The sequence below is a fragment of the Anoplolepis gracilipes genome, chromosome 5 (genome assembly GCF_047496725.1).
Source record: "Anoplolepis gracilipes chromosome 5, ASM4749672v1, whole genome shotgun sequence".
In the NCBI taxonomy this organism is placed as follows: Eukaryota; Metazoa; Arthropoda; class Insecta; order Hymenoptera; family Formicidae; genus Anoplolepis; species Anoplolepis gracilipes.
Window position 1 is genome coordinate 4,670,720 of NC_132974.1, and position 26,994 is coordinate 4,697,713.

General features: G+C 37.8%; 1 protein-coding gene across 12 annotated transcripts in view; it reads right to left on the reverse strand.

The window, feature by feature from the left end:
• Positions 1–274: 274 nt before the first annotated feature.
• Positions 275–26,994, reverse strand: part of Lar (tyrosine-protein phosphatase Lar) — a 399,608-nt gene continuing 372,888 nt past the window's right edge. For 6 of the 12 annotated variants that reach the window (XM_072893354.1, XM_072893356.1, XM_072893353.1 and 3 more), the window contains 14 exons: positions 23,453–23,563; positions 21,574–21,849; positions 20,794–21,078; positions 19,520–19,543; positions 18,443–18,957; positions 18,011–18,161; positions 16,464–16,760; positions 7,439–7,578; positions 6,858–7,060; positions 6,593–6,759; positions 5,067–6,427; positions 4,738–4,964; positions 2,842–4,648; positions 275–2,729 (listed from right to left, as the gene is read on the reverse strand). In XM_072893354.1, the coding sequence (XP_072749455.1) occupies positions 2,661–2,729; positions 2,842–4,648; positions 4,738–4,964; positions 5,067–6,427; positions 6,593–6,759; positions 6,858–7,060; positions 7,439–7,578; positions 16,464–16,760; positions 18,011–18,161; positions 18,443–18,957; positions 19,520–19,543; positions 20,794–21,078; positions 21,574–21,849; positions 23,453–23,563 (5,633 nt within the window). In that variant the 3' untranslated portion in view covers positions 275–2,660. Of the gene's footprint in view, positions 2,730–2,841; positions 4,649–4,737; positions 4,965–5,066; positions 6,428–6,592; positions 6,760–6,857; positions 7,061–7,438; positions 7,579–16,463; positions 16,761–18,010; positions 18,162–18,442; positions 18,958–19,519; positions 19,544–20,004; positions 20,763–20,793; positions 21,079–21,573; positions 21,850–23,452; positions 23,564–26,994 lie in introns of those variants that run through there. The other 6 variants (XM_072893360.1, XM_072893358.1, XM_072893359.1 and 3 more) reach the window with 5 other exon arrangements.

Genomic DNA, 26,994 nt, shown 5'->3' on the forward strand with positions numbered 1-26,994 from the left:
AAAACAGCATTTTAAAAAGTATTAAAAAAATGTAAAATCTTGAATAAAAGGTGTTAAAGATAATTAAATATTACGAGTACAACATATACTGAGTAGATTACATATTCTTGTTTTTAATTAAAACTTAATATATAGTCTGGAAAATACCCACATGTTTTTAAATATCTCCATCTTTTTTTATGCACACTCGCATCTTTTTTTATGATATATTTATAATATATCTATGTATATATATTATTCATCATTTATATATCATTTTGTATATATTTATATAATGTTGCTAATGACAGACGGTGCATTTATGTACAGATAGTCACAGTTCCTGACCCTCGAACCACAATAATTAATGGAAAAGAAAAATACTTGTATGATATATGGAAATCATGAAAATCATGATGAAGCTGCTATCAAAATATGACGTCGGATTCAAACATGTCAAGTATGTATCATAAACATAAATAGTTATAGTCAAAAAAATGCCAAGAAACAAAAATTTATGATCAATAAAGATTTTGAGCATTGCAGATAACATCTCATTTGTTATTGCGTGTATACTTTTTTGAATCTGTAATTTCTAAAGTACGTTATAGGTACAAGACGTTATATATCGAACAATATCATATAAATTTAGAAGTACAGAATATATAAACGAGTGTACAATTATTGTCCTCATAGATTTAAGAGTTTGCAATTTTAAATTGCAATATGTGTAGTCAAAGTTATCGCTATAATATGAAAATGTTATGGTAAAAGTAATTAATTAGTAAAATTATTATCATCAATGATAGAATCAATTATTGATTAACTATTATAGTGCATTAATATATGATATTAATATAAAAAGTAGAATTAAGTATATTTCAGATAATTTTATAAAATCAAAAGCAGTTAATGCATCTCTCTTCATTAAATCATAGGTGATTGTAAGAAAAAAAAATGTGTTAATTTCTTCAAATTCATTAACATAGTCATACTATAGAATCAAACATTTTATAAACTTACCAAATTAAATATTTTCACCATAACAGACGTATTGTATGTATATATATGTATAGCAGTGATCTATCCAATGTGCGTTTTTGGCATTGATCTGGCATTTAAGAAAAGAAACAATTTAACAAATTTTATAAATATCAATAAATTTAATGTACCATTAATAGATGTGAATATCCTGTATATGAATTTTGATAAATATGAACTTTGATAAAAATATCCATATAGTTATATACGAATAAAAAAACAAACTGATATAAAGACAACTTATGGCATTACTATCTATTTGAAAATAACAGTAGAAATATTCGAGGTAGAAGCTACATTGGAACTTTGTACATAAAGGTATCGAGGGCTCGGAAGAACAATACACGACTTCAACATACAGTGCTTCTATGTAAATTATTTTTTTTTTTTTTTATAGAAATGTGCACGCAAATTTATTTGTGCACCTTTCATTGAATATAGGCACCGTTTCCTTTCATTCTTCTTTCATTCAAATCATTTTTCCATCATTTCCCTAATGGCATCGCTTAATCTAGCCTTAAAACAATTTTTTTCTTATAATCTATCTAACATTACTATAATAGGTAAAATGAGAAGATCCCTACTGTTCATAACGAGTACAGCATTAGTAATTGTCAATTTGGCAGTATGGCAATTTTCTTGTCTCTTGTGAGCGGAAATTTTCATCTCTTTCTCTCTCTTTTATAAAGCTAAAGAAAGTTATTTAATTGATTTTTCAACCTGTTATTTTTTTCTACATCAGTAAGTACTTAAATATGTGAAACGTGTCATACACGATAAATTGTAGATTTTTATCTTTACATATGTGTAAGTTTCACACATATATGCAGTGCATTACTGTGTTTTTCTTACAGCATCAACATCAACACCTTTTCATTCCTCTATGCAATCGCTACTGAAGGAAGCACTCTTATCTTCAATAAACGAGAAAAGTTTGATGTTTCAGTTTGTAAGAGGTATCCAAGCATGTAATGCACTATATTTTGAGTAGGAGAGATATGGTCGTAATATTTCAGTCTATCTTAGAATTAGATTATCTAAATCTTAAAAAATGGTTTTGCGAATGATCGATTCGACAATGGGATATGTTCCAATTTACTAATTCACGAATGTGAATCCTACACGATGACGGCTTGTAATTTTGATTGCATTATCGTACTTAACTGATCTTTCAATGTGAGAGAATATCTGGAAATTAAAAAGTCCGTTTTATTCACACAAAGGAAAAAACGTATATATGACAACGTACGACACGATCGTTTATTCAATCACGTGTATTTCTAAACGGCAGTTTTGACTCGCGTTTTAACCGCAACTTTCGAATCTAATTTTTAAAAAGAGACTACCCTAAGCTGATGAATGCTTCTCAGCACAATTTGGGCATTTGTTATATCGTTAAGAATGAAAATTTCCGGCGTATTTGCATTTATTGTAATATCATTAACTAAACATTTCATCTCTCTGTTAACTGCCCACGACATTAGTAATCGCTATTGTATTTGTTCTTGGAAGGTACGAGTACGTCACACGATTTTATTGTACTAGACACGTCGTACTTTTGCCCTCTCGATATCTCTTTCGCCTCTCTGTCGGTCTCGCTTGTCCCTTGACAGATCTCTCTGCTCGCGAGAGTCGGCTTGTCAGTTGGCATAATGATCAAAAGAACCTAAATACTCCAAACTGGCTCGATAGCAGAATTGGTATTGATCCTGAAAAAAAAAAAAACAGAAAATATCACTAAAAACATTACTTTTTTATGTGTGTATATATAATATATATTACTGAATTTTGTGGAATATTAAAGTCAACAAGCCCACAAACCTCGGTTTGAACCATAGCCGGACGTTGCGTGCGTAATATTCTCACAGTTTGGAAAATATCGACCACGCCCTCATACTGCATTCGCTCCAGTACGATGCTAAGCGTTATGAAGACACCCGTTCTTCCTACACCGGCGCTGCAATGCACAGTTATCGGTCCGTCTTGACCAAACTGTTCCTTCGTTTTGTGCACCTGACCGATAAAGTCGATAAAACCATCACCAGATTTAGGAACCCCTTGTTCTGGCCAATCGATGAATTGGAATTGTCTGACCGTACGGCTTGCACCATCACGCGCATCCGTCACCTTGAATTCTCGCAAAATGTATTGCGGCATATTATATTCCGCGATAGGATCCACGACGAAACACTGGTAACGAATAGATCGATCGGACGGCCAGTACTGGTGACATTTTTCTCTGCCCATCTCTTTCAGTTTCGTCAGCATGACGACGATCGTGGAATTGTGCTCCCACAGCATACGCCAGAAATCGTCGGTCGTATCGCATAGAGGCCCTTGTGTCGCTATGTAAGCTGCTCGATAGCGATATCCGTCAATTAAGCTCGCATTTATATAATCGGATCCTTCGATGTTACGTTGTGGCTGCAGACACACTCTAGTACATTCGTAAGGCAGAATATGGACCAATCGATTTTTGTGCTTATTGCACGGTAAATTCGCGGATATAAATCTGGTCGAATCGGCTTTGATGTTGGAAAGTTTCTTAAATTCCAATTCCATTCCAGTTATATTGTCGATCTCAGGCTGCATGAGCTTCTGAATATGGGAATGCAAATTTCTGGCCGGTACCTCCGTATTACCGCAGATCACCGCTTCGAGCAGAGCGTCATGAATGAAAATGTATTGATCCTCAGTTTGGACCATGTAATTCCTCTGAGCTCGTAGACATGTGACGTGGCCATAAATGTCGATCATTTTTTCATGCTTAATCCTTTCCAACATCGAGTCTATCACGATAAAGCACCCAGTTCTTCCTACGCCGGCGCTACAATGCACTACTAACGGTCCGCTATCGGGTACGTTAAGTGACCTGACTCTGCGTAAGAATTGTAAAAATGGTGCTGGGTGTTCTGGCACGCCGTGATCAGGCCAAGCTGTGAATTGCAGCTGCTTTATCTCCCGTCGCTCGGAATAGCCCGCTCGGCAAACCTGAAATGTGCGGATACAATAGGTTGCTAGCTCTTGAATATCGCTGATGGTCACGGTCATTTGCCCATAAGTTTCGGAGCCTCTAGTAGGCCAGTATTGATCGCATTTAATCCTTGTTCTCTCTTCCAACTTTGTCATCATCACGATCGTGCTGGTTCGTAATTCCCAGCACATACGCCAAAAGTCTCCAAATGTCTCTTGCAGAGGTCCTTGTGTGGCCACATATGCATTTTGCTTTCTATAACCGTCACAATAATTGGCATTGATATAATCCGAACCCGGCATACCGTCAACAGTTTGGAGAATGACCCGTGAATGATCGTATGCGATTACATTGGCGTAACGATTCTTCGACGCGTTGACTTCCATATTAGAATGGTCCCACGTGAATTGTTGACCAGGCTCTATCGACTCGTACTCTTGACTGAACTTGAGATTGTCGTTCGCTTTTAGGCGTTCGATGTGATTGCCCAGTTCGCTAATTGGAATCGGCGGGTGTGAGATCATGCCTGGAGTTTGGAAATTCAATCGTCGCATTTCTACCGGATCTGACGGTGCGTGATTAGAACTTATATCCGCCGCCATGAGTGGTCGCGTAACGGCTGCTTGATCTGGCGCTTTGCATGGTTGCCTTCGTCTGAAATAATTACGAGGTGAACATGATGAATATACAACTCTTACTTGTACAGACCTTGAATTATTCTTTTCCTAAGACACGCAACTTACTTTTTAATGACAAATAGAAGAACAAGGCAAACGCTGACCATCAATGCTGCGATTATCGGGCCAACGACCCACACCATACCTGGTTCTTGACCACTAGTTTTTACCGAAACTTCTGGGTTTCCATCCGGAGGAGTGTTAGGATTTGGTCGACGTGGTGGTTCGCCAGGAGGAACTTCTCTCATGTCCAAGGATAAATATTCAGAAAATGGTGACGACGTGTACAGATGCTAAAAAGGATTATTTTTCCATAAATAATTATCAAATTATACATATATACTCGTGCATGCAAATTTCGCTAAACATTTAATTTTTTTTTTCATATATCATACCTTTCGTGGAGTATCAACTACGGCCCGTACGAATATTCTATAGCGTTTATTTTTTGTGAGTTTTCGATTTTCATATCCCTCGTAGATGTCTCCGCTGCCTAGATGGAACGTGTACGGGATGTCTCTGTGTGGAAACTTAGCTGCGATATAGGGCGCGTTTTCCCTCTCCTGCTTGGCACCTTTTCCAGTAATCATATCCTCGGTCAACTCATCTGGCTGTCTATCAGCGGTACTTTTGTCTTCGGGCACAACGATCAGATAATAGTGCGAAATTGGGCCGTATTCCTCGGAAGCTTGCGGCAGAATAACTTGAATCTCTTCACCATTAACCACGCCATAGAAGTCTGGCTTTACCATCGGTTTGGGTGCGGCCATCTGCGTGGTGACTGTAATTTTAGCTGGTGGTCTATACTGACCATCACGTGGTACAGCGCTTACGTTAACATTATAAGTCGTAAACGGCTGTAACTCGTTTATCATTGTGTTCGTTGTTTGAGGATCCAATAACATCTGTCTGCGAGGGACGATTTGTGTCTGTGTTATACCCTGAGAATCTACGAACTCTTTAACAGCGTCGAACGAGACTTTGTACTTCATCGGGGTCAGTCTTATGGGCGGAGTCCAGGACAGAGTCATCGAGTGTGTGGACGAGTCCGGTGCTCTAAGGTTTAGCGGTACATCTTCCGGTTTTACTTTCACTGTCACTTTCTCGCTGAGTCTTCCCAGACCAGTCTTGTAGCGCGCAGCTACCGTTATAGCGTATTGAGTGAATTTCTCCAGATTGATTAGATCTGCCGATTCCGTCAGGCCGACAGTTTTCTGCTTCCACTCGTCCAAATCTTCTACGGCGGTCGTCGTATAGAAGATCTGATAACCGACGATCTTCCCTCTATTGGGTACTGGTTCCCACCATACCTCCACACTGGAATCCGACGTGGCTACTGCTCTTACGGACATTGGTGCCCGACCAATGTCCTTCTCTGTCATTATTGTGATTTTTTCGGAATAAGGACCGCTACCTTGCGAAGTATGCGCCCGCACATGAAAGACATATTCCGTATTTTCCTCTAGATTGGTGAATACCACCCTAGTCTTGGTTGTGTTTCTATCTGTAGTACTAGAGTGATCGTTCTTCTTGTTGAACTGCACGTCGTAGCCAATTATCTGACCGTTTCTATGCTGTCGAAGTGGTTTATCCCAGGTAACGCACACGGTGTCGGGAGTTTGAAAGAAATATGACAAGTTCGTCGGTGGCCCCGTGGGTTCGGCCTCCGGGCTGAACCAGTATCGCACAGTCTCCTGGCCAAAGCCGATGTCATTTTTACCCGCTACTCTGAACTCGTAATCAACGCCTTGTTCTCCTACACATTTATTATTATTTGAATAGGTTTTTCTATACAATATAGCAATAAAGATAAGAATAATTCGTAAAAATAGATAAAAATTTTAACTTTGTACTTTCAAGATTTATATCATACTATTGCAAAACAGTATATTAGGACTAATTAAGTATTAATTTTTCTCACCGAGATCTGTGATTTTATATGTATGTTGACGCGTGCCTTCGATAAATTCCTCCTTTAGCGTTTGATTCTTTATACCATATCGAATACGATATCCTAGCAGAGTGCCATAGGTTTGAGTGGGTTGGGCCCAATCAAGTTCCAAGAAGTCCGGGTTTCTATTTAGTACCCTGAAAAAGTAACATGTATAGAAGAATCCATTCACATTAGTCGCAGTAAAGTTTTTTTTTTTACAAAAGAACAATATATTTAAATCGGCGTTTCTTACTTCACGTTGACTTGTGGTCTGTTTGGTACTCCGCCCGGTGTTCTAACGTGAATCGGTACCGAACGATCTCCATCTCCTTTTCTCGTTAGCGCCGCCACTTGCACCGAATATCTCGTGTCCGGTTGCAGTCCAGTAATATTCACCTCTAACACACCGTCCTCGTGCACATCTCGACGTATCGGTTCGTTCAGTAGATCTTTCCCCTGAAAAATTACCACAATTTCATCGCCAGCTCGTTTCACTATCTATTTCTGTGTACTTTTTTAACGTTTGTTTACCATTGTTTTATTTAATATATAAGGTAGACATTATTACGTAATACCCGTGATTATTCATGTTATATAATTTAAAGAAATAATTGCATCTTATAGAAAATTAAATGTTCTATTAGGATGTTCTATTAATACAAGAGAATAGAGATAGAGAGGGTAAAAGGCTAGAGAGGAGAAGATGAAGGGGTTCACTATATAGTACATAAATAGGAAAACAATAGAACAGATATAAGATTCCATTAGTAAGTTTCATGTTAAGAGTTTGAAACGTCCAATGTTACGCTATTGATCGTGCAACCGCAAACTGACCTCTTCCCTCACTTCTTGCACATGTATGTGGTACCCTCGTATAACGCCGTTCTGATCTTTCGCTTTTGGCGGCTTCCACTCGACGTGTATTGCCGTCGAGTTGATCGGCGTGACTTTGACGTCCTGAGGATCCCCCGGCACTGTAACGCAATCCATAATTAATTCGCGCACTTTATGCTCATCCGACGTCACACTCACAAACACACGCCCATGTATACCCACAGACGTACGCGGACAGGAGATAATAAATAACGGTTTTACAAAATCTGAAATAATAAATATTTGTATAAAATTCAAAGAGAAACTGATCAAAAAAGAAAAGAAATAAAAGAATATGTAAGTCATTCGCAGTCTGTCTTGTCTGCCAAAAGATTATTACTGTATAATCATTATTATTTTTATTATTTACATTTCGAAAGCAAAAAGAATATTAGAAGCAATAAGCGTTAATATATCGGTAGCCAAAATACCCTTTGTCGTAAGAGAAAATACTTAAAGAAGTACTTAAAGAAAAAAAGCGAGAAATAGAATTAGTTTTTTTATACAATGTTTCTTTTATATTCTACTACCGTCCATCCGTCCAATTTGTCGCTGTAACGGAAATTAAAAGAAAAATAGACGATAGAGCGAGAATAAGGTAGCGATAAGATACAATCGAAAAGGAAACGCGAAAATATCAACGGTTGTAGCGCGCTTGCGGAAATAAAAATCATAAGTAAAATAAGTTGTCGTGAAAGAAAGAAAGATGAAATGAGAAAAATGGGAGAAATGAAGAAGTAGTGGGAAAGGTAATTACATGCCGCCAATCACACACGGACAAAACGACGTACAAACAATATTACGAGGCACGTTGTACCCCATGCTCTACGCCCCTGATTACGATCATGATCTTCCATTTGAATACCAATAATGCTTTTTTTTTCTTTTTCCTTTTTTTATTTATTTATTTTTTTTCTTTAGCCCACGTGTTCGTTTCGCGCTTTCGCGTAGATACGTCACCGAGTATACGGTCAAGTACGCGGTAACGTTGGACACGATACATAGCGGCAATATTGGAGAGTCCATGATTTGAGAAAGACCAAGTAGATGTTTAAATGCGAGTTTTCGAGGAGGGAACTGTGTAACGAATGCACTCTCAGGGGAGCAAAAGTTAACCGGGACAAAACGGGAGATACTTGCTCTTGGGCCGGATGCAGTGGCAATGGCAGTAAATATGCACGTCGCCTATTTACAACGTTTATTTACAACCACGACCGACATCCGGTGAAGTTGGAGACTCGCGACTTCTACGTTTAACGACGTGTTTTCGCATCGACGTCGCAACTTCTAACGTTACGATTTTATAAAGACGACATAACTCGATTGTTCCATGGACGGTCCAGTATTCATCGTCGCTAAACGGCTAGTTATAAGAGAGAAATGGGAAACATAATGTGATGGGAAAAACAAAAATCCAGATAAAAACCAGCACTGCCTAATACCTACTTCCGCACGATATATATATGTATAACAATAATAGCAATTTTCTACAATGGAAGGATTCGCAAAAAATGAAACTTGCGCCGCAACGAAAGTACATACAGAAAATTTCGACGCAGAACTGAATCGTCGTAGCGCGAATTTGATGAGAAGCGATTGGTAAATCGCGTGCTCGCTCTGCTTTTCTAACTCTCGTACGTATATATACAGTTAAATAAGATCAAGATCACACTTACAATTTCGCTATGTAGCGCAAAAAACAAGGACGGCGAGCGCGCGCAAGTCGCAGCGTAATGTATGTAATAACATGTTTTTTGATATTATGTCGTAATATTATATATTCGCTGGCTGCAGCAAAACAAAAAAAAAACTATAGAACAACACTCTGAGCTTTAACTCTTTCGACAGACAACAAAAGAAGAATATATACAAATGTATATGCAAAAAAATGAGACAAAGACAAAAAGAAAAAGTGAAACAAAACTTGACGGTATAGAAAGATATTATGGCACAACTCGAGCTAAGGGATACTCACTTTTTTCAGCTGCGCCCCAAAAGTCGCCAAAAAAGTGGGAAAAAAAACTCGTAAAAATTCGTGTCAATTTCGCACGTACATTGAATAGAATATTATAAATGTAATTTAATTACTTTTTAAAGGCATATCACAATGGGTAGCACACTACTGATTATCATAAAAATTGGCCCTCTCTATATATATATATAATGGCTATTCTCGACTTTACAATAAAAAAAAAAAGTATAGATAAGAGATCTCTTTATCCTTTTCTTCTCGAAACAGGCACGCGCTCGCATTCGCTCGATTTGGTCCTTTCGCTCCGGCCTCATGCGCTCGATGGCAATCGCACCGCTTATTTAATCTCGCAACTGCTAACGAATGTCGGTGGCAACAAGATTCATGATCCAATCGATCGTTAAATAGACCAAAAAAAATGATCGCTTGGCCCTCGGTTGCAGTTGGTCGCAGAGAGGCGGGAGACGTGAGAATATCTTTTTTGGCATGCGCAATCACTACTCCAAATATGAAATAACTAAAGGCTCATGTTCACATGCCTCGTGTCGGGGAGCGAAAGCCAAATGTATCTCACGTTTCTCGATATATATTCCACGTATATTCGCAGCTGCCGATGGCAATAATCTCAGAACGAATCGAGATTTCGAATCTTCCTTATCCCTCCTCCCTCGACACGAGACATTAAAAAGGGAAAGACCTATGATAAAATGCCTACGAAAAGAAAGCTATAGGAAGGAGAAACCATAAGAAAGAATAAGGTGGACGGTTTCTAGGATGTATTAAACGAGAGAAGGGTTTTGTCGCATTGCTACGGTATTCTAGAGAACTTGGGCAGTCGTGAGAAAAACTCGCGATTCCTCTCGTGACATTATCGTCAAAAAACTCACGGTACAAGATTGGGATATATGTCGGTAGGGCGGAGTGTCTTCTGAGGAAAATTGTTTTTCTTTTTTTTTTTTTTCTTTTTTTTGCAACTCCAAAAAGTCACCCGCAAAAAACAGCAGCTCGATCAAAAACTTTTGTCGTTTCAGCAAAGGGGAGACAACAGAGTAAATTAAAGAGAGAAAGAGGGAAGACAGGAGAAAGACAGTGGGAGAAAAGGAAGACAAACGGAGCGAGAGAGGTCTCTTTCTCTTTCTCGATTTAGATACCATAAAAAGGTATCCCGCTATTTGTCTCTCCTTCATCCCTCTTTTTTTCTCTACCTCTCTCTTTCTCTCTCTCCCTCTCAATATCAACATCCACCCGCGCATTCATCCACGCAAAAATCACAAAATTCCGCGTAAAATGCGCGCGCAAATACGTTTCGACAGCCGTTGTCGAGACGCGGTGGTAGAGGTGCCGTTTATTTGATTAACGAATCGTGCGCGCGTACCTGTCGATGATCGAGTGTGGTCGAAACTGTCGATGGCATCTAAAATATCTAATTTAAATTGGCGGAACTAGTTGGATCGAGCTAAAAGGAATACCAACTGTGTTCATAAATCATGCGCTTTGTTGGGATATAACAGTAATATAGTTTCATGTGTATCAAGTAAAAAATTAGAGAAAACAATCAGGAACATCAATGGACAGCCGAAGCTTTTGAGACTTTAACATTACGCCTACTAAAGAGTGTTGCTTCAACTGCTGCTTAATACAAAAAAAAAAAAAAAAAAAAAAAAAAAAAAACAAACCACACACACATTTACATATACAGTAGACTGTTAATCATACCTTTTCTAGATATTTATGTAAAAAACATGTGTGCGTATTTCTCGAGATAAAAGATAAAATATATATATACATATATATATATATATATTATATATTTAAAAAGAGAAAAATGTGGCATTTAAACAGAATATTTTGTACATATCGAAGTCTGAGAGAATAATAAAATACTATATTTGACTTACAGAGACAGAAGTTGGAAACGGATCGAAGTCTCGCATGCAGAGAGCGAAGGTATTATACGTAATATAGAAAATGGTCGTGGAGCGGTTATGTCATTCCAACGAATTTGATTACGTATGAAAATTAATGGAATCCGATGCCCGCAGTCCACATATGTCCGGATTTTTCGTTTCGTCTCCATATGCAGGATACGGTAAGTCTTCTAGATAAAGTGTTGCTTCACCCGCGCTGGACATTTCGCGTACGAGCAGAAATCGAGAATTCAATTTGGAATGTGCATTTCGCATTTCCATTTTTTATGCGTGCTACTTTAAAAAGAGATGGATATTTCGCTTGCGAATATTAAGGACATTGGTCGTTTCCGGCGGGGGTGAAGTCTGTCATTGAATGCGATTCATTCATCGAAATCCACGAAATTGTGGCCGATGTTGAGCATATAAATAAAAATATAATCAGAAAATATCTGATAAATATTGGTATTCAAATGTTTCCAAGAAAACGCCTCGCGCGAATTTCTTTTTTCTCTTTTTCAGTATAAATTATGTGATTCTTTTCCTCGTTGAGAACGTGTGGGCGCAGAGAAAATTTCGTGCGAGAACTTTCGATTTGACTTTTATTGTATACCGTTCTCCTTTGACTGATCACTTTCCTGATGCTTTCGATTACTTTTCGTATATGATTTCTTACGCGCGTCGTCCTTCTTCCATCCGGTATCCTTTTACACAATCACTCACGCATTCACGCGCACACTTTCCTGTCACGATCTCGAAAAAAAAAAAAAAAAAAAAACATATCATGAACCGTAATCGTTGTAATCGTTAACTGCGATTTTTTTTTCATGATATACATAATATCGGTTATAATAAATTCGCATTAATATGCAAATGCATTTATAAGAACAAAAACGATCTGCATGAGACAATCCTTTATATATAAAATAATTTTTATATTCACTTTGAAACGAAAAAAATTTTAATGCGTGCGTAATTTTTTTTTATCTCGGAAAATTCGCTAATTTTCCACAAGCATTCATGAATTAAATGGTCGATGTAATAATATTTCACAAAGATCAGATCGTTTTTACTGCGGCTAAAAATCCTGAAAGCAAAAATCTACAATATTTCGCGACCACAAAACACCCATCGTTAATGTTTCCATTTCGATTATTATCGAAGCTTTTGCATCGCGCTATTTCGAGATCGCCTCAGGAAGGAGCTTCAGGTTGCACGACAGTCGACAGTGGGGGTGCTTTTCGAGGGTGCTTTCAGTGCTGGTGCGGCACGATATTGCATCGTCTATAACAATATTTATTCGGATGTGTATAGCCGCTGCTGTGTGCACGGTGCTTTCTCACGCAACAACGTGAGTATCTCTACGTATATGCATATCCAGTCGCACACGCCCGCACGCGTGTCCTACGTGAATGCTACGTGCACGCGTATGCGTTGTTGAATTAATCGTAAAAGCGGGGTGCTTGCACTTGAGAATCCGGTGCATAAAGGGGCAAAAGACTACGATGACGACCGGCACCACGCGACGCACGCACGCACGCACGCACGTGCACGTGCGTGCGTGCACGTTCGCCGCGTGGCATTCTGACTCCACGAAGTGCGTGTATGCGTGCGTGGTGGGTGCGAGAAATATGTGTAACACACGGTGCCGGCGCGCGTTTACGTGACTTTTGCACAAGTGCCCGTGCACATACGTGAGACATTATATATATGTGTAATACCATAGTAACGGTGAGATATATTTCGGTAAATAGTGAACGATGACAGTCAGTAATAATAGTAAACGTATGCGTTAAAAGATATATATATATATATGCTATACACGTGACGGTGAATCTTTGTGCTTGACAATGTGCGAGCTTACACGGCAGGGTGCTTTCAGCAGTGCTTTTTATCGTTTCGCTTCGCTCTGCCGAGTCTGCTTCAGGGGGGGTGAAACGGGCGTCGGATCAGTTGCTCCATAAACAGGATAATGCTGGGAACAGGGAATCGAGGGAACGGAGAAGAGAGAGAGAAAGAGAGAGAGAGAGAGAGAGAGAGAGAGAGAGAGAGAGAGAGAGAGAGAGAGAACAGAGAGAGAGAGAGAAAGAGACGCTGGTAGGACGGAAAAACGAAAGAGGATCCAAAGGAGGGAAAGAAAGGAGTAGGAGAGATTCCATAGCGGTGAGCAGTGAAAGGCGTAAGAAAAGGTACTGTTATGGACGCGCGTCGGTACGACTTTTCAACAACCATGGTGTGACATAACACCTTCGCGACAAATAATACTTCTCCGCGTGTCCAACGTGGAGAATATCTTCATAGCCGGTTAGAGATGAACAGAGTCGCATCACAATCATCTATCGTTTTCCCTCGTTTTGCTTCTCTCCTCGCTTTTGAATTCATCGGACAACTTTTTTTTTACAATTCCGCTTTTCTCGCTCGATATTATTATTATTATTATTATTATTATTATTATTATTTTCAATCTCGCGATCTGTTGTTTCTACTTATTCGCATTGTAAAACTTTTAACAATCACGGTCGTACCGTATCACTTCGCTTCCGCACCGAGAGAAGTTATCGTTACGATTAAATGATTTCCCGGAGAAATATCGTAGCTAACAACCGCGCGGAGATTTATTTTTTCAACGACTACTGTATAAATATCGTGCAAATAATTTTTTTTCTCTCGGTGCTGAATTCGTTTGTTATGTGGGGAGAGGGGAGGGGGGGGAGATCGTGCTGGACGTTATTCAGGTCGGTAAAGGGAGAAGGGAGAGAGGAGGGCGAAAAACGTTCAACATGCGGGATCGATTGGCACCTTTGGGTGCTACTCGTCTGGGACAGGAACGGGAGTAACAAAACTGTCTTCATGCATCGGCATGCCATTCATAGGATATAGATATGGTATTATATAATGTGAATGTGATATAATTTACTTGGGAAATGATCTCGCAGACTCGACACAGTTCGGCGGGTTTTGATGATGGTGATGGAGAAGGTGGAGGAATAGGCGGAACACCGGAAGAACAAGGGGTTCTTTCTTTTTTTTCATGACGGGAAGAGTTCGAGGGGTTGCGTTTCTGGGGTTGAGGGAGTCGAGGAGTCTTTAAACAAACGAAGGCATGCTCTAAACATGTGCAAACGATAGGTAGAACTAAATCTCAACTAAAGACAGAAGAGCCTTATATATCAGAGATATATATAGAAATATATATATGTGTAATATATATATATAATGAAAAAGTGCGTCATATATATATTCTTGTGTGTGAGATAACATTCGCTAGAGTTTTTATATATATACGTAAGCGCTTCACTCGCAAGCTGTCCCTCGCTTTGCCATTATTTTCGTCTGATTGTTTTGTGCATGTAACAAGTTATTATTTAATTTCGTTCGTTAGTTTTATTTACTTATTTCATGTAGCTTGTGCAGCTAATAGTGATATAAAAAAAGAGGAAATAAAAAAAAAACGGAAATAATAGCACGCGGGGCAGCCAGCCTGACTTCTATCTTCATAACACGTGGCAAGAGTGAGTTAATAAACTAAAGGAGAGAAACGAAACATCTTTACTGACGTAATCACGGTAACCACCAGAAAGAACACTGAGTGTAATGAATACATATTATTAGGTTGATATATTACGATAATGTGAATAGATCTTAAAAACTAGCTGTTCAAAACCTGGATCATCCTCCTGCAAATGCTTTAAGGAAAGACAAAAACACTTGAGTGAGTATAATTAGGTATTAATTAGCGTGTCAAAATAGATATCCAAGTTTTAAAAATGGGGCTAGGGAGATGAAAAAAACCAACGGCAACGAACAAAGAGAGAGAGTTGCGATTAGGCCCTGTAAAAAAACGGTAAGAAAATTCGTTTTTTTTTTCTTTTTCTCTTTCATAGTTAATAGCTGAGCTCAAAAATTGGTTATCAGCTTCTGAAAAATCCGTGGCTGCGTGCACCTGGAAAAAATTATCGTGGGCACACTAAAATCTGGGGGCGAGGAAGGGTGCAGGTTTTTCGGGAGAGATTTTGGGACAGCTAGAATAAGTCGTTGGAAATTTTATTGCCGCAAAAAATCCAAAAATATAAAATCTTGCCAGCCAAAAACGTAGGGCCATCATCGTTTCGTGTTTTCGCGTCGCGTGGGTGCCGTTTTATAAAAATCGGAAGAGTGAAAAGGAGGTTGCGAAAAGAACAACAGGAAAGCGTGATTGGAGAGGCACGAAAAATCTAAAAAGTCGTGCGCGTTCAAAATTTTTGTTCGCGCAAAAAAAAGGTAACTCGACCGGAAAAAAGGGCCGTGTCCGTCCTCTTTTCCTCTCTCGTCACGATGAGCGATTCGATAGTTCGTTTCTCGAAACTATGACTGTAACACAAGAATGGCGTGAGAGAAGAGAGGAAAGCTCATATATATATAATATGATACAGTATTACGATATATTTTGTATATATAATGTAAGTTAATAGAATTATAGAAACGTAAAAGTATACAGTAAAAATATAATATATGAGTGTAGAGTCACTGGAGAGAAAAGATAGACGATAGAGAAAATACAGAACAAAAGTCGTGATAAAGGAAGAGAGAGTATTGGTTGTTTGAGAGTCTGGGGAAAGAGATAGGTGAGACGAAGTGACGTTAGCGGAATCTGAAATCGAAAGTATATATATGTATATAGTAATGTACATTATATACGTAAAATGCATTCACCCAGATCAACACGGCGTGTCGTCGCAACCCGCACTGGAACCGCGCGAAAGTATAACCGGATTGACTTTTGGCGGGCTTTTATATTTTTGGCTCTCTCGGATGAGGCGCGTTATTACTTCATCCCAATATGGTATTTCTTCTTCGCGAAGCTTAGCGTGTGAAATTCGTAGCGACCGCGACCGATTGATAGGATTGGTATCGTAATTACGATTAAATTTTCATTTAATATCGCAGACATTATATTGTGACATTTTTCTTATAGCTTTGTGAGAAGAACATTGCTGCGAAATATTCAAAAATAAATGTTCATAATTTATCGCTCTCTCGCGGTATGCGTCACCACGGATTTTACACGTTACTCCTCGCATGCCTGAGGTAAACAGAAAGACTTTTAGTCAGTGTCTGTGATACATACCGTCCTCGTGAGTTCTGACCGAGATAGGATAACTCGGAGGCCCGTCACCTACTCTGGTCCCGGCCAATACCCAGATCCGATACTCGGTCCACTTTTTGAGCTCGTCCAACACGAAACTCGTGTCATTCAGTTTGATATTCCTCGCCTCGGAGTCAGAGCGACCGCTCTCGACGACTTGCAGTTTGTAGTAGGCGATCCTTCCGTTGGAACGTTCAGCGACCGGTGGTTCCCACGTTACCAATATAGAGGTTGGGCTGATCGCTTTGCCGGTTACATTGCGAGGCGGAGCCCCGGGGACTGTATAACACTCAGTTATAGGAGGGAAAGAAACAAAATCGGGGTCAAGGGGGTGGACAAAATCGACAGTTATCAGCTGATTGTACCAGACTCTGGCTTGAGGCTCGAAGAATACGAGAATACAAAAAGTTGTCGCGTTAAAATTATATTATACATTATAATTATCGCATATCTTGATTATTTATTTTGTCATCCAATAATTATCATCAATTGATAAAACAAAGTAACATTTAATTTTGTACTCTTAGCGATCTATTCAGATCTCATTAATTTTTCTCGGGTTTTATCATTTTTAAATAATGTAAATAACAATTGTAACATTCTTGTATAAAGTAAGCGATAAGTGATCGATCGGCACGCAATGTAGCGAGTTCTCGTACTCTTCAATTTGACATCCTCAACCCTGAGAACGCACAGTCCACGGTGACTGTCGAGGGATATTAACAAAACAGTACGTGACGATTGGTCAAGGTTCAAAGTGGCATAAAATATTCAAGGTTAAAAGTCATGAATCGATCCTTGAACAGTCGAAAAAATACGTGATTAGAGACAGTTCTCCCGGGACAGCTCGGTGTTAACTCGGGCGTAAAAAATGCGCAGAGTTAACGAATTACACGTTAATATAATTGCAAGGGAACGAGACAACGAAAAACTGAAGAACGGACGATAAATTAATATATTATCGAGAATGAAAAGAGGTGCCCAAAATGCACACATATATCAATGCAGTGCTTAGTGCAATTTATATGTATGATATGTACGTATATATATATAGATATATATATAAAGTGGCATCCAAAAACGGCTTTCTTATTTGCAACGCATGCAGTCATTCTCACTCTCCCACACTTCACTTTTGTTTCGACGTTACTCTCTATGTATATATATTATTTTCTTTTTACGTTCTCTTTTTTTTTTGTTTCTGTCTCTATTAAACGCGTCTTCGAAGATAAGAGATTTTTAATTTTTTTTCTTTAAAAATGGTTTTTTCCAAGGTGTTGTGCGTCCAATAGCTTACGCTACTTGCAGGAGCGTCTAGCGCTACAGCACCTCCTACCTGCTGTGCCATCGCGATACGTGATTGCGCGAGGAGTCCGGAGGACTCTGATACGTCCTATCCGATCTGATCATCATGATCTGAGATTCGAGTAGTCCATTATCTCGCGACAATCCCGTATCAGCATGCATCTGGCACTCCTCGCTGCATGAACTCACTCGATTTCATTTACGTTTGTGCGCGTTCTGCTTACCGTACTGTTTTGTGCGAACTGGATATGGTATCGTCGTGGCACCCTCCCCCCTTTGACTCCTTGCGGCCAGCCACACGTAGTATAAAGTATTCGGATACAGTCCAGTCAGAGTGTAGTTCTCGGTAACCGGTATTCTGCGATGATGCTTCTCCTGATTCGATAGAAATGTCAGATATGTTAACGCGACACGTAATATCACGCGCGTAAATTAATCGTTTTTTCCACAGAATCGCTCGTAATAAATTTTTATTAAAATCTTTTTATTTTTCAAGTTTTACTTAATTATCAAACGACTAGAAATAAATTATTATCCTTAATATCATTACCAATTTTAAAATGTGTGGCGCATAAACACGAAATGAAATTAGCTATCATTTGAAAAAGAAGGGAAGCTTTTACATTATCGTTACAGAAATTTATAGCGTTGCTTACCTTCGCGTAAGTGTCATTCCAGTACAGCTCATAGCTGAGAATATTCTCAGCACTATGAGCGGGCTTGCTCCATTGGAGCATTACTTTGGTCTCCCCGATTTCGACCGCCGTTAGCATTTCGGGCTGACTCGGTACCCCTTGCTGTGTTTTAATTTGCACCGGCAGACTGAGCGGTCCAGGACCGACACTGGTGAGCGCCTGGACTCTTATGGTATAGATCGTATGTGGCGTCAGCTCCGAAATGGTTGTCAGCTGGCTGTTATCCACCATTTGATATTGCCACGACGCCATCGGCTGATTCGAATCCGTTGTGAAGTACACTTTGTATCCCTGTAGACCGTGTGTGCTCGTTAGCGAGAATTCGTTGCAATTTGAAAAAAAAAAAAAAATAATTTCGGAGAAAAAGACACCGACCGTCACTTGACCGTTCGGAGTTTCCGGCTCGTCCCACTGTATGACCATCGTGCTGGAGCTCAATGGTCGAACTTGAACCTTTCGTGGCGCTGTACCGGGTTCTAAAAAAAAGATTGGCCGGTTTTTAGCGTTATTAAGAAACCTATAGACAAAGTACGAAATACACACGAAGACAGTAGAGAACAGTGATGATGTATATCACAGTTAGTTGCACGATAAAAAGCTCTTCAAAAAGAAAAACAATTCCAAAAAGAACCTTTCCAAAAAAAAACAAAACCCTTTAGAAAAGTTTTGTAAAAACTAAGAGCTAGTAAGAATAGAGAAGAGGAAAACGAAATATAATTTAATATTTTGTGTAATAATACTACTAATTGATACACTTTTAAGAAACCACACTTGCAATTAATTGCAACAATACTCATACGATGTGTGCATTTTAAAAACAGTAAATATATACGTGTGTATGTGTATGTATGTGTGTGTGTGTGTGTGTGTGTGTGTGTGTGTGTGTGTGTGTGTGTGTGTGTGAGTGTGTAAGAGTAAAAATGATAATTATGTGCGTGAAAAGTAACAAAATTGAAATGAATTAAACAAGACAGGCAAAGAAATCGATATGGGTGTATCACTACGGCACTCTTATTGTTAGTATATGTTTTGACTTACTGGCACCTCCATTTGTTGATTCCGCTATTCGAAAAAAAAAAAAATGTCAAACGATTATTATCAATTCTCGGTATACAAGTGAATAATAATTTTGGAGTGAAAATATGAATTGCGAGAACAGTCTACGTCTCTTTCGTATTTTCACGAGGTAAGAAGTGTGCTACTATTTTGTAGGAAAAGTGCAATTTCGCGTGCTGTCCCGCGTTTCTCGCTCCCTCTTTCGTAGTAAAAAAAAAAGGAGACAAAGAGACGTATTCGAGACGGAAAAAGATACAGATAGAGAAAGAGAGAGAGAGAAAGCAAGAGAAAGTGAAAGAGGCAGTTAAGGCTGGGGATATAGAGGCGAAAAAATACACAATGACACGAGACGTTGAAGCGCGACGAAATACTGTAGAACGGCCCGAAAAAAACACTAACATATTTGGTGCAACAAAGAACAGAGGGGGAGTTTGGTGATAGGTGAAAAAAATTTTCTTGTCACTTACATGGATCAAATCGTGCGTCCACGGCGGACAGCATGGAAAAAAGTACAGAATTTCCCTCAAAAAATGTGCGTAAAAATTCGCTCCTTTTTCGATAGTGTACAAAAATTCTATCTACGTGCAAAAAATTCACGCTTACATCGGAGTAATGCCGTTTCACCTTTTTATATTATCGTTCTCCGATCGTTCTTCGCGAATGCGCGAATAAAAAATTATTAAGTCCGAGATGGATTTGCGTTTCAAATTGACAAGTAAGTTCACCGCACGTATGTTTATTAAGAGGCGCAGAAATGAAACATAAATTGATTCATGAGTGGGTTTATACTTTGTTGTGTTGGATATAGATACGATCTTTATGTATGTAAAGATATCGTAAAAATGACTGATTTAGCTAAACATTATGGTTTTACGTTAAGTTTAAATTCATACGATGAGTTTGAGATGACGAGATTAATGAGAGAAGAATGTCGATAAAATGACAGATATTTAAATATTGTAGAAACGATTTTTTCCGTTGTTTTTTATTTTGATATAAAAGCGACAGTGAATTTTATTTAATGAAAAATCCATTAAAATATAATAATATATTCGTCAATGTTAGTATGTATACAATGTATTGCAATATCGAATAAAGAGCTTTGTTTTATAAGTTATTGAATTTTTTTTTTCTAATATACACTACGATATTTAAATTACAATCTATGAATCTTAAGGAAAATAATCGTTTCTAGCCACGGTAGAAACGTAAACGTGATTAGAGATTAGTACGATAATAAATGCTATGGTACTGACTTGTTTCACCAGTAGTGACTATCACCGGGGCACTTGGGGGACCACGCCCGATGCTGTTCACGGCTATCACATAGAGCTCATACTCCGTATATGGACTGAGACTCCTAACATGGTAGTACATCGTCGTGATACCGGATATCTCGGCAAATGCCTGGTTCACATGCTTCGGTTTATGCTGAATTACATAGTACTGCAGATCATCCGGTCTTTTGTAGGACCAACTCAGCTTCACCGACGTCGCAGTGATATCCGACGCTTGAACATTCTCTGGCGAGCCGGGAAGAGCTGTGGGGATATTATTATGGCTTTACCTCCGCGATCAAAGCATTAAATATCGGTAGTAATGAAAATCCGTGCAGAATAATCATAATCTTTATAATCTATTAAATATCTATTCTGCTATAAAATTATTCAAAGTCCGAAGCAATGAATGATTTTGTAAAATTGTTGCGATACTTTACAGCTTTCCGAAAAAAATGTTACAGCCGATAAATTCATTAGGTGTGATAGCATCTGATAATGGCAAGATTTCTTTCAAACTACTTATTTTTCGATAACAAATTGTTTTACAGTGATTATTGCAATTGTAATGCAAAGTTTAAGCGGATCGATTAGCTGCCTCGATGAAAATATAACAGTGCGAAATGCAATACGCGATTAATCGGTTCGTAATATAATCTGCGATAATACACATAACGTGTTGGAGAGCACGATTTAAAAAATATTTGAAGACATCTATAATTAGAGACGAGATATCAAATCTCAGAACTCGATACGAACATTGAACCTTCACCATCGTAGTTGCGTCAATCACACCAAGATCGCTGGCAGCTGTGCATGTATAATTGGTAGATTCCTTGATGTCGGTCAATTTTAAAACATTTTTGCCAACAGGCAGGTTGTCTTCCGGTGTCAGATCAGTCGCAGGATCCTTTCTCCATTTCACGAAAGGCATCGGTGCGCCTACCGCGACGCAAGTGATATTGAGCGATCCGCCCAGCATCACCTCAACCACCGGCGGAGGAGGAATCGAAAAGCTCGGTGAAACGCGACGTACTAAGAAAAAAATGCATTTGACAATTGAGAATAAATATTTTTCTTTTTTGGTGATATTTCGATTCAATTTCAAAGCTCAAAGTTCCAGTTAATTTTCAACATTTTACTCGACATTAAAATTATACTAAAGTATATGCATATTCAAAATTAAATAGACAGAGAAAGAGAGAGACATACTATTCAGAACTAAAAAAAAATTCTATTATTTGCCATCTTCCTGAAATTTAATTCATAAAAACTCTTAAATTATTAATCGTTCAACTTAAACTTTATCGTATAATTCAAAATTTATCGATATTTACAAATCTTTGTTGAATAAATCAACTTTAAATTGATGAAAACATTTTTGCATATAAAAAGTACTATATATGAGAAACTTCTGTATATATCATATGTATATATAATATATACGTAATTTTTTGCGATAACTTATGTCACGTTACGATTAAACTGAACATGCGACGTGTTTGTTTACGAGCAACATTAAATCGAAATGCAAACGCATGTAACGGTGTATCTAATTAAGAGAATAATTAAGCATGCATGATTTCACGATAGAAAATTAACTGTGTGATCAGCGAAAACTCAGCGAAGCGCAGCAAAATCCTGGACGATTATTTGAAACCGCCACGCAGATTTTACAAATCGCAGTTACGGCAATTAAACTGAAATGTTGTCGAGATTCGAGATCGCGGCGAAAACGCAAGAAATGAGAAGTCTCGGCGCATAACACGCGCGACGTGAGTCGCGCGAACCCTTTGTGCTGTTCGTTTAGTTTAATTACGTCCTAATTGCGTTACATTAATTTTAATTACGAACAGGAAAACGTCTACGTTTATGACATTGGCGTTATTGTGCGCTCGCGCTGTGTTCGTTATTTGTTTGACGAAAACATTGTTATTTTTGCGGTTTCAAACTCTTCTCTGGCTTTCATTAAAATATTCCATTTTTTGTATCTTATAAAATCCGCTTTAGACAATCTATAATTTACGACAAAACTCGCGAGACAGAATCTCATTTTCTAATTGCATTTGTAATATAGAAAACATTTGAAGAAAAATATAAAATATACATATATAAATAACAGGATACACACACATACATTAAGATTTGTAATCGATAATAAAATTTTATACATTGAATTCATAATACATAATTATACATCATAATTATAATATTATAATTATGATAGTATTTTATAGCAGATATTCTGTCTAGAATAATAAATTATAGATCGTCTACAGAGTGGACTTATAAAGAGTTTACAACATACAATCTTCCTATAAAGGTACAATGAAAGCATTTTAATTCGAAATTAGAAAATATAATGTGTCCGAGAGTGAATGGTGAAGTTTCGATCGATTTTTATAACTTTTTTTTAAATCGATTTTTAATCGATTTTTATTTAATAACACAGATTGAATATTGATATGAATTTTTTAGGAATAATCAGCAACTCAACCAATTTTATTGCTTATTCAGTTTGTTTATAAAAATCTATCGAAATTCTCAGACACCCTGTATATATACATAATTAATATTATTTGTAATTAACTAATCTATTACATTGCAATTTGCATGTATATATTTTTAAATGACATACCTTTCACATATAACGTGGTTGATTTAGAGTATTCTGTGCCTACGGAATTGTTAGCAACACATTCGTATTTGCCTTGATCGCTTACATCGGACTCAGTAATCTGCAAAGCACCTGAAACACAAACGAAAAGAATATTTTATATTGTTTCCCAACATTATCAATTATAATAGTATCTTTACACGATCAATTATATACTGGAAATCTTGTATTTCTCATTGTTATATTTGGATATTTTACTTATTGCCAGATGTTAAATTTTATTACATCAATCATAATCTTTTTAACTATCGTATTAATCTTAATAATAATTAACATAATGCGGTCAGATTTGATTTGATAATACAGAGATTTATTATTAAATTATTTGAAACAATATGAGAGAGAGAGAGAGAGTGTGTAAATGGAAATGTTCTTTAACGAACTACATTCTGAGCAATCTTCATCTTGTGCAATTATTCAGGACAAAGTATGGAAATACATATGTAGTGAGCTCGACGAAGCCGCGTTTGAGTGGACGTTTGTATTCTCTGCTATTCGTCGCGCCTTTTATTTCATTTTTCCACCGTTAATAGAGTTCCTACTATATGCTCTACGGAGACGTTGAGCCCGGCAGAACGTAGAAAGAACGGCCGCCCGTGTCACCCTTTTCTCACTCACCCTCTTTCGCTTTTTCCACCCTCACTCGTACATTTCGTTTTCCGACTCTGGGATTCGTGCGGGGTTTTCTACGATGCATCAACTCCCTTAGAACGCGATACCGCGATGATGAACTGGCCGTTGCGAGGCGTGTGATTATCTTCGCCGACGCTACCGGTTCGGTATAATTCAAGCCTTCCTCTCCCTTTCAGAACCTTCACCCACGCCTTACTTATTTGTAAAGTAAACACTGGCGAACACTAGCGGAATCAAAAATAGATGGGACGGTGGAAACGTAGGACAAGAAACTGCTGTGTAAAGATCGATCATTCGTTTCTGAACTTTTCTGACGTTTTATCGATGGTTATAATTAGGGGATGATCGTGAGCAAGATAGGTGGCGCCGAATGTAAATAACGTGGAAGGAAATAACACGTCACGACGAAGCGTTTTTTACGGTAAGGTGTCTTTGAAAACATTATACGGAGTATATTACGTTTCTGGCAGAGAGATTGCGTGAGTTTCGCCGTGAGTAGGATGCATCAAAACGAAAATATGACAACACGAATGAGGAGATTGGTTTCTCTCGAAATTCGCGATGTACTCCGAATATTTTTTTCGTCGAAAGATAAATATCGTGCGCGGACCGACGTGTTGTTTCCCTCGCGAGCGAACGAATGAAACATGCGTCCCGCGGTCGCTGATAAAGGGCTCCTTCGTTTGGATATTATGATCCGGGATAAAACGGAGATCACAATTATCAGCGTGACCTGGCGCGGCTGTTAATTTCGCGGACCAACGAATTTTCGCCGGCTCCCGATTTCAGAATTCGTTATCCGCTCGAATAGATTCACGTGCCATACGTGGCGGTTTTCAATGGCCGCATTGCGATCATGACTCCGATCCGATGGAGGAAAAAGACGATGAAGTGGCGATAATTGGAATTTTTGGAATCTCGCTTTTATTATAAAAATTTGATTTATATAATGACTTAATTAATATACAATTATTTTTTCAACAATCTCATTTGTACATCATTTTAATTAATTAATGTCTTTCTCTTTGTCTCTCTATCTTTTAGATTTTATCTTTAGAATCATTTTTATATTTCATTGCCTACTTGGTGTCGTAATTTTTCGCTTCATCGCGTGTAGTAGGTATACGTGTAAGCTAAAGACTGACCTCACCTCGATCATTGATTTTGATAATTTTTAATTTTATTAATTTATATTAAATATTTGATGAAAAAAAAATTTAAAGCATGGCATCTAAAATTATTTGTTGCACGAGATTAGATTTAAATCTTATAACATAAAACTAAATGTATAAATGTAATAAGAAAAGATTGAACGCCTAGAATTTTTCGAGCTTCCTGGGAAGAAAGGAATTTACCTAGGATAGAGTTTAGTAAGATAGAAAAGAAGCTGAAGAGAGAGAGAGAGAGAGAGAGAGAGAGAGAGAGAGAGAGAGAGAGAGAGAGAGAGAGAGAGAGAGAGAGAGAGAGAGAGAGAGAGAGAGAGAGAGAGAGAGAGAGAGAGAGAAAGAGAGAGAGAGAGCAAGGGTCGAGAGTAGAAAACACTCCATCATGAGTGAGAAGCGAGGCGAACTGATATCGCGTACGATCGGAATACGTAATCGTGCCTCATCTACAATTTCCCGTAAGCCGACCAGGAAGGAACAAGCCTGATCATATTGTTATCCCGATGGAGTCACGTACGCATTGTTAGCATATCACCAGAAAATGTTATGACTGGCGAAAAATATGACGTAACACGCTTGTTAAACGCTCGTTCATCTATCATTCTGTTAAATAATATATAATAAAAATGTATCTTTCTAAAGTTTTCGAAATGTAGAGCTGTCATTTTGATTAGCTGTTACTTAGATTAAAAAATATAGATATAATTAAAATTTGTCGCGATGTTGCTGTATTAATTGATACAGATATTCTCTTCCATTAATTTTCTTCTTAACCTGTTAGCGTTAAATGTTCATTAATTTCTTAAATGAAAACGGATGTGTTTTGAATATTTTGACAAATATTTGTCCGTTGAAATTTGTTTCCTAACTCATACTTTAACTAAAAATAGTTGCATTCTATTAATACCTGATTAAACTTTGATATGTATATTTCGTGGTTTCAAGTTGAAATTGAGTTACCTTAAAAATAAATTTTTCATTCTTTTAAAAAGTTCGTTAATAATTTAATATTTGTTAATACATGTTTCGACTATTATTACCATTTCTGATAATTCATGGCACTGTCGTGTTGGACTGAATATAAGAGAAACTTCTTCCGGCAGTGTACATCATTTTAATTAATTAATGTCTTTCTTTTTCTCTCTCTCTCCATCTCATTGGTTTATCTTTTGGTTTTATCTTTAGGATCATTTTGATATTCCATTACTTAGTTGAAGTCGTAACTTTTTGCTTTATCGTGTACGTGCAAGATAAAGAATGATAGAGAATTTACCAGGAGAATGCGCGAATTATTATTGGTTTAACGATAATATTTTTACGGCGTAATAGCTGTTTAAAATATTCATAAAGGCAAAAAGGGACGATTGCAATGAACAATTATATCTTGAACGCGTGAAACACAATACAAGACGACGATAATCGCACTTCGTGGACAGTTTATAAATTTTAAATAATCAACGCACGCAAGCGCCACTATAAGCACGATCGGCACACATTATGCAACAAAGTACCAAGAGATAATCGTTCAAAGTTACTGACATAATATCCTGTGTTCAACTCTTTTCATATAATCCCAGTTTACCGTATCGATCGAAAAATCGAAGTCAGAAATATTTTAAATGAGTAAAAAATTTTATATATACAGTGCGATATCTCTTTACCTTTCTTTGCCGCTATAAAATTTTTCCGTGAAAAATGATTACTCTC